Source organism: Nyctereutes procyonoides, unplaced genomic scaffold, assembly GCF_905146905.1.
Source record: "Nyctereutes procyonoides isolate TBG_1078 unplaced genomic scaffold, NYPRO_anot_genome, whole genome shotgun sequence".
NCBI classification, from domain to species: domain Eukaryota; kingdom Metazoa; phylum Chordata; class Mammalia; order Carnivora; family Canidae; genus Nyctereutes; species Nyctereutes procyonoides.
The window spans coordinates 10,386,575-10,397,156 of NW_026575133.1; the positions used below are offsets into that span (position 1 = coordinate 10,386,575).

A 10,582-nucleotide genomic window follows, 5' to 3' on the forward strand; every position below is an offset into this window, starting at 1 on the left:
AAGTTCATTTCCAGACCATGACAAAAAAGCAAGTTGAATGACTTTTTGGTTTCCCAGTACATATAAAAGTTATGTTTATACTCTACTAGAGTCTATCAAATATGCAATAGCAATACATCTAAAAAAACAGTGTATATACCTTAATTAAGAAATACTTTATCCCTAAAAAAAATGCTGACCATCATTCTACTTTTCAGCAAGTCATAATTTTTTTGCTGGTGGAGGTTGTTGCCTGGACGTTGATGCCTGCTGAGTGATCACGGTGGCATTTGCTGAACATTGAGGTGGCTGTGGCAATTTCGTAAAGTAAGACAACAATGAAGTTTGCTGCATCGATTGACTTCTTTCACGGATGATTTCTCTGTAACATGTGATGCTGTTTGATAGCATTTTACCCACAGCAGAACTTCCAAAATTGGAGTCAATCCTCTCAAACCCTGCTGCTGCTTTATCAACTAAGTTTATATAATACTCTAAATCCTTTGTTGTCATGTCAACAGTCTTCACAACATCTTCACCAAGAGTAGTTTCCATCTCAAGAAACCACTTTCTTTGCTCATTCATAAGAAGCAGCTCCTCATCCATTAAAGTTTTATCATGAGATTGCAGAAACTCAGCCCCATCTTCAGACTGAACTTCTAATACTAGTTTTCTTACTATTTCCACCCCATCTGCAGTTATTTCCCCCACTGAAGTCTTGAACCTCTCAAATTGGCATCAACCTGTTCCAAGCTCCTGTTAATGTTGATATTTTGACCTCTTCTCACAAATCACGAGTGTTCTTAATGACATCTACAGTGCTGAATCCTTTCCAGGAGCCTTTCAATTTGCTTTATCCAGATCCATCAGAGGAGTCAGTATCTTTGGCAGTTACAGCCAAAATGTATTTCTTAAATATTAAGACTGAAATTCAAAAAAAAACTCCTTGATCCATGAGCTGCAGAATGGATAATGTGTTAGCAGACATGAAAACAACATTAATCTCATTGTCCATCTCCATCAGAGCTCTTGGGTGATCAGGTGCATTGTCAGTAAGCAGTAGGAATGTGAAAGGAATCTTTTTTTTCTGAGCAGAGGTCTCAATAATGGGCTTAAAATATTCAGTAAACCATGTTGTAAATAGATGTGGCATCATGCAGGCTTTGTTGTTCCATTTATAGTACACAGGCAAAGTAGATTTAGCGTAATTCTTAAGGGTTCTAGGATTTTCAGAATGATAGGTGAACACTGGCTTTTTTTTTGTTTTGTCTTGTTTTTGTTCTTAGATCTTTATTTTTAAAATGTGGTGTACACACATAAACTCTTCCTTCCTTCTCTCCCCTTCCCTCTCCCTCTTCTCATCTGACTTGGAGGCAAATGCTGGCTTTAATTTAATGTCCCCAGCTGCAATAGCACTTAATAAGAGAACCAGTCATCCTGGCTTTTTTATACCAAGCACTGACTTCTCCTCTTTAATTATGGAAGTCCTAGACAGCATCTTCTCTAATAGCAGGATGTTTTGTCTACATTGAAAATCTGTTGTCGAGTGTAGTTACCTTTAGCTGGATCTTCTGGATGACATGCTGCAGGTTCTATCTACATCAGCACTTGCTGCTTCACCTTGCACTTTTACATTGTGGAGATGGCTTCTTTCCTCGACCCTCGTGAACCCCACCTCTGCTAGCTTCAAGCTTTTTTTCTCCAGTTTCCTGTCAACTGTAATAGAATTAAAGAGAGTCAGGGTCTTGCTCTGGATGAGGCTTTGGTTTAAGGGAATATTGTGGCTGGTTTGATCTTCTATCTGAACCACTCAAGCTCTCACTATATCAGCAACAGGGCTGTTTGACTTTCTTATCATTTATGTGTACACAAGGATAACGCTTGTAACTTCCTTCAAGAACCTTTCTTCTGCATTCACAGCTTGCCTAGCTAGTGTAAGAGGCCTAGCTTTCTGCCTGCCTTGGTTTTTGACGTGTCGTTCTCACTAAACTTAATCACTTCTAGCTTTTGCTTTAAAAGTGAGAGATGTGTGACTTTTTCACATGAACACTTAGAGACCTTTGTAAGGTTTTTACAATTTCAATATAGTTATATCTCAGGGAATAGGAAGTATAGTAGAGCACATGCAACATTCATCATTTAAGTTCACCATCTTATATGGGTATGGTTGGTAATGCACCCAATCAAAATAATAACATCACAGATTATCATAAAAAATAGTAATAATGAAAAGGCTTCAAATTTGAGAATTACCAAAAATGTGTCTCAGAGACAGGGAGTGAGCAAATGCATGCAGAGAAATGGCACTGACAGACTTGCTCAATGCAAGGCTGCCACAAAGATTCAATTTGTAAAAAATGCACTATCTGTGTAGTACAATAAAGTGAAACACAGTAAAACGAGGTGAGATCTATGGTCAGTGACTATGACTCACTGAAAGCCCAGGTAATACTTAACATTTTTTTTTACCAGTAAAGTATTTTGTAATTAAGGTAAATACATTGTTTTTAGACATAATGCTATTACACACTTAATAGACTACAGTATAGTGTAAATGTAACTTTTATAAATGCTAAGAAGCCAAAAAGTTCATTTGACTCTCCTTATTATGATATTGGCTTCACTGCAGTGGTCTAGAACCAAACTCATAATCTCTCTGAGGTATGCTGGTACATTAAAACATGAGAAAATTAAGATACAGAATTAAGACTTTAAATATGTTAAACATGTAAAATATTCCACAAATTCACATTAAAACTAAATGATTCTGTGTGTTGTCCTCTTTGGATACAATGGTATATGATTACATTGGAGTCTGTCAAAACAGGATGAAATATGTGTGGTCCTGCACCCACACCCTCCCTCGGGGTTGGGCCCTGGGTGCTAGCACCTCAGTGTGCCCTGTGCAACCATACACATCTGCTCCAGCACACCAGAATTTATCTGAAGCTTTGAAGCATTTGGTCTTTGGCTGATTCCTTAGTGAGGGCACATAAAAGTTAACATTAATCTTCATTTTATGATGAAAGTTACCCTTTTGTCCTTAATGAACATCATCACTAATCATATTGATTAGATAACAAGTGGACTCAATTAAATGCATCACGGGATGGAAGGAGCACCGTGCTAGGCTATCAGGCTCCTGGAACTCTGCTACTGCTTCCCTACATGCTGATTGATTGATTGATTTGGATTCAGTTCTCAAATTTGTGGAATGTTTCACTTGGTACAATTACAGAGGGAGGTAAAACCTTCCTGACATTGCCACTCCAGGCCATAGGCCCTCAGAGTCCAGTGTGTGAGAAATAAAACCCTGATCTGATCATGGCATTCCAGCTGCCATGCAATAATGGCCAGAGTGATTTCTCTTCCTCCTCTTTTCTCTGATACTCAGCATCTAATCCTCCATTCTTTCTCTTCCCTCCCCTTTAACATTCTTCCTCTTCCCTATCCATGAGTCTCTCTGCTGAGGGAGAAGACTCTCATACTCTTTCCCTCTCTCCTTCTTACCACGCAGTGGAGGGAGGTGGGGGCAGTAACACACAGCGGCACTTGATTTGATGCTTAAGAAGACAACAGAGAGATTCTTCTGAGCATTTTAATGGGTTCTGTTTTCCAGGAACTGCAGAAAAAAGAAATAAAAGGTAGTACACAGAGTTCCTGCCTTTTTTCTTATTGCAGCCATGGGGATAAAGATCAAAGTCTTTATCTGTGATTATCCATCAGACAAATGCAATAAAATACCCAATTTGCAGTCAAGGCTAACTGTGTGCTGTCTTTCAGAACACGTTCATCTCCTAATCTTCTTGAAATTCTTTCCTCCCGGAGGCCCCACAGGGCCTGTGAGGAGGCATTCCTGACATCAGCTGTTCCAGAATCTCTAGATTGTTATTATAGAATAGGATCCCTTGGGGCAGGAACCTGGACATTCTCAGGAGCACTGGCATTTATGGAACCCCCAAGCTGTGGTGGCATGGATTCTTATGGAAAACAGGAACCAGAAGTTAACACCATTGTGTTCAGCCCCAACTTTAGCTTGCTCTAAAGTTGGGGCTGAAGGATTAGAGGTCATAGATATATGAATCAGTTAATCAGTGCAGGTCAGGAGAAAGGTAAGTAGATTGCAGGATTGACACAGTGCCAGAACAGTTCACCTTGCATCTAAGGACCATGACCCCCCTCCCTCTTTGTGATGTGCACTCCAAATGGTTCTTTCTTTTGTGTACCACCTCAGGAGTAAATGGGAAACAGAATGGCATGCATAGAAAATGATGGGCCACAAGGTGAAGAAGAAAATGTAATACTTCCCAATGTTGGATGTTAAAGGAATGGAAAATGTTTTTGTTGTGTGTCTAAGAGGCTACAGGAAAAGCAAAGGTTAAAAGTGTTTTTTGTTGGAGAGGAATCTGTTTTCAGTTCTCTTTCACCCCTTTATGTTTTCCTCTTCACTGGATATAGCTATATAGCATATGGGGGCTTCTGGGGTGATTGTTGAGCCTGGGAAGAAGCTGACATTTGTGAGGCTTAATAGAAAGGCAGATTGGGCCACTATCTGAAACCCACATGGTGTAAGATCAGCTTCCTCTTGATCTCCTAGATCTTTTCTCTCTTGGCTTTTTTGGGCCTCTGACTCTCAGGAAGAGAGAGTGCACCTTGCTTCCTTTAATAAGCAAATCAAGCAGAGTTTGCTTTGGGGGAGCCAGCAGTCAAACCAAAGAGTTTGCTTTGGAGCAGTCAGCAAATCTGCTCACTTAGTTACAGATTTTCTGCCTGCCATGGTCACTAATATCTGGTCTGTACTCAAGTCTAGGTTGAGGAGGGAGGTGAGAAGGCTGTCTGAGTTCTCTGACCAGCTTTGCCAGGAGTAAATCTCCATTGGATTTTTCATGTTGTCTTTCAAATGATGATAACAGAGGGGAACACTGGGTAATTCAACCACACCCTAACTTCTATGACTCTTAATTAGGATCATGATGTTATGCCTGGGATGAAGGTCCTAGTTTTAACATTTTCCCAATGGATAAAGTGAAGTCAATCATTTTTTTTATTGTGGTGAAATATATGTAACATAAAATGTATCATTTTAACCATCTTTAAGTATATAGTTCAGTGACATGAAATAAATTTACAAGGACTTTGTGCGGCGAAGGAAGCCATTGAGGGTTCGGTCTCAGTTTTCAGAGATGCCACCCAAGGGAAAGAGCGGTTCCAGGAAAGGGGGGAAAGGGGGAGCCGCCTCCGGGAGTGATAGTTCTGACAAGAAGGCCCAGGGTCCCAAAGGTGGTGGTAATACAATAAAGATTAGACACATTCTGTGTGAAAAACATGGGAAAATCATGGAAGCCATGGAAAAGTTAAAGTCTGGAATGAGATTCAATGAAGTGACCACACAGTATAGTGAAGATAAAGCCAGGCAAGGGGGTGACTTGGGTTGGATGACCAGAGGTTCCATGGTGGGACCATTTCAAGAAGCAGCATTTGCCTTGCCTGTAAGTGGGCCAGATAAGCCTGTGTTTACCGACCCTCCAATCAGGACAAAATTTGGATATCATATTATTGTGGTTGAAGGGAGAAAATAAAACGGTATGAAAGACTGAAAAAAAAAGAAAATAAATTTACATGTGTAACCATCACAACCATCTATCTACAGAACATTTTATCTTTTTAAACTTAGACTCTATATTCATTGAACATTAAGTCCATATTTCCCCCTCCTCTCAGTGCCTGGCAACCATCATATTTTTCTCCCTGCTTCTTTGAATTTGACCATCCTAGATATCTCATGTGAATGGGATCATATAGCATTTACCCTTCTGTGACGGATTTATTTCACTTGGCATAATGCTGTGGCATGTATCAGAATTTTCTTCCTTTTTAAGGTTAAGTAATATTCTATTGACGTATGTACCGCATATTGTTTACCCATTCATTCATCAATGGATAAAGAAAGTGAAATTACTCTTGAATGCTCACATTTCCTTTCGGTCCAAGATACTATTTACATTTGTGGTCTCAATATCACTGACATTAACAGCATCATCTCTCATCCTCAAATTATCCTGCTTTGAACAATGAGTTAAATGATTATCCCCTAAGGACAGCTCTTCTCGAATTTTTGTGTTTCCTGTAACTGTTCTTATGTTCAGTGCAAGTTTAGAACTCTTCTGTAAAAGATTCTCTTTCACTGAACTTAACACTAACTAATACACTAAGCATATACCATGTAAGTGCAAGTAGGGATGTTGGAGGGTGATGTTTTCCCAAATGAAGTAAACAGAAACAATTGGTGATTTTTCAGGCAGCTAGATAAATATGTTACAGACATCATAACAGGAAACTAGACTATCCCAGGTCTGTTTGAATAGAAGAACACGCCTAACATGTCTTAGCGGCAGCCAGAAAAAAAAGTGCCTGTCACAAGTGCCTCTGTAATTGCTGGAGGAAAGCAATGGAGGTCCAGAAAGAGAATGTGCATGTCTTTCTTTTCTCACTGGTGTGAAGCATCTGTCAAAAGCTGGTAAGGGGAAAAAAGAGGTGTGATTTTGACTCACAGAAATTCTCCCAAAGAGAATTTGCATCTTTTGTTGACTGTGTAAATAGGAGAAGCTCCCTCTGATTGTATAGCTGCAGAGAATTTATTTCAGTGCAACTGATGAGATACGATATAGGAAATGTATGAGCCAAAGAAGCACCGCAGGAGTTGGTGGGGATCTTTTGAACTTCCAGAATGAAGACCTGAATTAGGATCTTCATTCTGCCACTGGACAACCTCTCTAGGATTAACATTTCATCTGAGCAGAAAGCTTGTCTGGATTGTTTGCTGCCATATCTGTTGCACATAGATGATGACTGGCCTATGGTAGACGCTCTAATAAATATCAGAGAAGTGAATGAGTAAATGACCAACTTTGTGTCTGTCAGTTATTCAAGAGTCCAGTTGTTCCCTATGTAAAATAGAGATAATTCCACCTTCTCTGTCTTTATTTTAGGATTAGGTTGTTTAATGTATAGCTTGTCTTCTTAGGAAAGACCATTGACTTTCCCCTATAGGAAACACAGAACAAAGTTACTCCAGACAAGAAGTACTTTGTAACTTCCATGAAATTTTATAATTAAAACAATGCCAGACTCCTTCTGGTCTACTTATCGTTTTAGAAAAATATCATAGCTGAAACAGTAGGCTGTACATGGACTTAAAGAATCAAATAGTTTCACAAATTGTGACAGAAATACTAACTGTTCACCAAAATTTGTTTCCTGTTTTTCCTTGATACACAGCTAGGCTTCAACCTCTGAGGCAATTAGAAATGGCCATGTGACTGAATTCTATCACTCCAGTTGGGACAGAAAAGATATGACTCTCTCACACTTGCCATGTTCCTTCAGAATTTCCCATAGTGATAAACATTGCTGAGAGATCAAGTTGAAGAATGTAGAGTTTCTTCCTGATTGAATACACAGAAGAGTCATTACCAACATACGAGGAAAAAAATCTCTAAGTAAAGCTTATATTGTTAGTTCTTTTTAAAAAATTGTCTGTAGACTAAGATAATAATGTACTTATTTCATCACTATCCTGACTATCCCTGCCCCAACATCCTTCTGACATAGTTGTAAAATGAAAATCGGTCAATGTTTATTATTTAAATTATTCTTACCGTGTTAACACTGCTCATAAATGAGACATGTAGTATTTGATATGGCTGGTTTCCTTTCCTGTATAAGAGGAAATCAGTAATCCAATCCCAAATTCTTTACTAGCTGAGCTAATTGTTTCTCAATACCTGCAATGAAATTAAATTTTTATGAATTTCATTTTCTTAAAGAAATATCTCCTTTCCAGCCATTTCCATTCTAAAAAAAAATAGCTAAATCTAGTGAACGAATGTCATTGTGCAAACTCCTTAAGACATTATAGGGAAATGTTTTACCTCTTTTGCTGACTCTTCTATTTCCTGCATTACATTTGGTCTTTCTCAGTTTTCTCCCTCAGATTAGTATAAGATTTTTCCAGTATCTTCCTGACAGAGTGTATAGCAGGTAACTTTTTTTTTTTTTTTTGGCACAACTGAAAGTATCTTGACAATCTGAATATACAGTTCCTTTGAAAAAAAATTATCAGAATTTTGAAGACATTTTTCTATCCCATTCTAACAGCTGAAGTTGCTATTTTGGGAGAAATTCCAAGCCATTATTATTCATAATTTTTATGTAAATATTTTTCTCCTTATCTGGAAGCTTCTAGAACTTTGTTTTTATCACTCATGTTTTCAAATTCTCAGTAATGTTCTTTGGTGTCTTTTTTTCTAGATATTCATGCCTCTCAGTTCTAGAAAAAAATGTTTACATTTTTGATGCTATCATCCCTCTATTTTCTTTTCTCTCTTTTTTCTGGACTTTTTATTCAGACATTGCAGTTTCTGAATCATTTACCTTCCATTCTTTGTCACTTTTCTTCTGCTTTGCTCTCCTTAATTAAGTTTATTTCCTTACTTTATGTTCTAAATGTTCTATTTTTTTTTCTATCATTAAGATCTCATGTACATCCTATGCATGTTCCTTTAGGTAGCTTTCTGTTCTTGTTGCACAGATGCAATATAGCTACTTATCTTTTTGAGAATATTAATAAAGAAACTATGGACAGTAATAAACTAAAGAAACTAAAATGGAGAAGAGTTACTTGTTCATTTAGCTTTGGTATCTGTTTTCCATAGCCAATGCTTGTTTCAAATGTCTAGTAAGCCTTGTCTTTGCTTGAATAGAGTTGATCAGAAACCCTGTGTATTTGATTGGAGCTATTCAGTATGATCCTAACTCTAGCATATCTGAATTGGCTGTTTTTTTGAGAATCATTAATGTCAGTATTTTTCAGTCTTTTAGCTCCAGTTGGTCAGATCCCCAAGAATTGCTTCAGTGTTCCCATTTGGTGGGTATGAACTGGCTGCTACTTTTCTGGGAATCATATAGGAGAAGACTGGAAAAGACATTCAACATTTACTGTGAAACTTTCACTTATTTTCTCTCTCTCCCTCTTTTAAAATTTTTCCAGAAATGAATTTTTTCATTCAAATGTGTCTGGAATCCTAGATGAAAACACTACCTACTTTGCCCGCTGTAGAAAATAGACTTCTAGCCATCAACTCATCAGCCATGTCACTACACAGAATGAGGTAGATTATCTATGGATTTTACTCTTTCCTAATGAGATCTTCAGACAAGACACTTATTCCCATGCTAAACCCCACTTCTAAGTTATTTGTTTTCCCCAAGTCCTAAGTCTTTTAGGGGTTTATACATAAGGCTTCTTCTTGGTTTTCTCACTTTAAGCACAGAATTCAGATTTCTGGGATCTGCTAAGTCAGTTTTCACTTTTCCATTTGTTTCCAGGTTCTGAAATCTTTTTATTGTCTTATCCCCCATTGTTTTATTCCACAGTATTTCATGCTTTAAAACATTTCTGTCATCTTTATGTGGCTTAGGGAATGGATTAAATAGAAATATATGTATTCACTCTGCCATCTCTAACAATAAGGTGCATGCAATTTAATTTTTTATTAGTAACACACTGAATCATAGATTTATAATACAAAAATATTCCTTGAATTATATGAGCTCTAACTTAAACCAGTACAGAAAACTCTGTCCTTTCTGACAGCCAAGTTATTCATGAGAAAGTAAGTACATAAATATTTAGAGGACTGTATAAAGTCATTCAGAATTTATCCAACAAATATTTAATAACTATGACAAATCAGGTACTAGGAATGAAACAGTGAGAAACACATAGTGCTATCTTCAGGAATTGCCCATATGGACAAGAAATTCAAAAAAAAAGTATGAATAGAATATTTAAAAGAGCTTCAATAATGTTGACAGCAGGTAAATCTAGAAGTGGATTATTTACCATTATCTGAATGATAAGAATTTGAAGCATTTTAATAGTTAATATTTCCAAGAGATGTAAAGAGAATGTTCCAGCCAGAAAAAATAGTAATTAATGAAAACTTAAAGATATAAGAGATCTGATAAGTGTAGGGAACTACGTATAATGCTAGAAGAAGATGATAAGAAGAGACAGGTTTGATATGCACCAGATTATAAGAGATTATATATCACACATTATATTGCTTAAATATTAACCTATGGGCAATTGTCAACTATACAAAAGTCTTAGATGGGGCATGACAGGTAAATGGAACCATGCAAAAAAAAATCACAAATAATCCACTAATAATGATCCATGGTACCTTTGCCTACTCTTTTCTTCACTCTCCAACTCATTACCTTGCCTTTCCTCCATTATTTAGCTAATTGTGCTGCAATTAGTACAGCTTCCTGTCAGTCTTATTTGCAACCAGCAGAGCTCATTCACTGATACTTAGTGCACTAATAACTCTCAGGAATTGTGATTCAAAATTGTGTCTTTTACTTCTCCTCTGAGAAAAGATGTGACACCATGATAAAGCAAAGGATTTGGTCTGGTCCCTTTCCAGGCACTAAGATGCTAGTTCTGGTGTAGTACTGTCCTTAGAATCTGAAGCTAATGGATTCAATCACAATTTGGACCATTTTCTCTCTTCCAGTTCTGTGACTGCTGATCATA

The 10,582-nt window shown here is 37.4% G+C and overlaps 1 protein-coding gene across 1 annotated transcript; it reads left to right on the plus strand.

Moving 5' to 3' along the window:
- Positions 1-5,144: 5,144 nt before the first annotated feature.
- On the plus strand, positions 5,145-5,558 carry LOC129523245 (peptidyl-prolyl cis-trans isomerase NIMA-interacting 4-like). Its single transcript, XM_055345850.1, has one exon. It carries the CDS (start codon positions 5,163-5,165, stop codon positions 5,556-5,558), a length of 396 nt encoding a protein of 131 aa, XP_055201825.1. The 5' UTR covers positions 5,145-5,162.
- Positions 5,559-10,582: the final 5,024 nt, after the last annotated feature.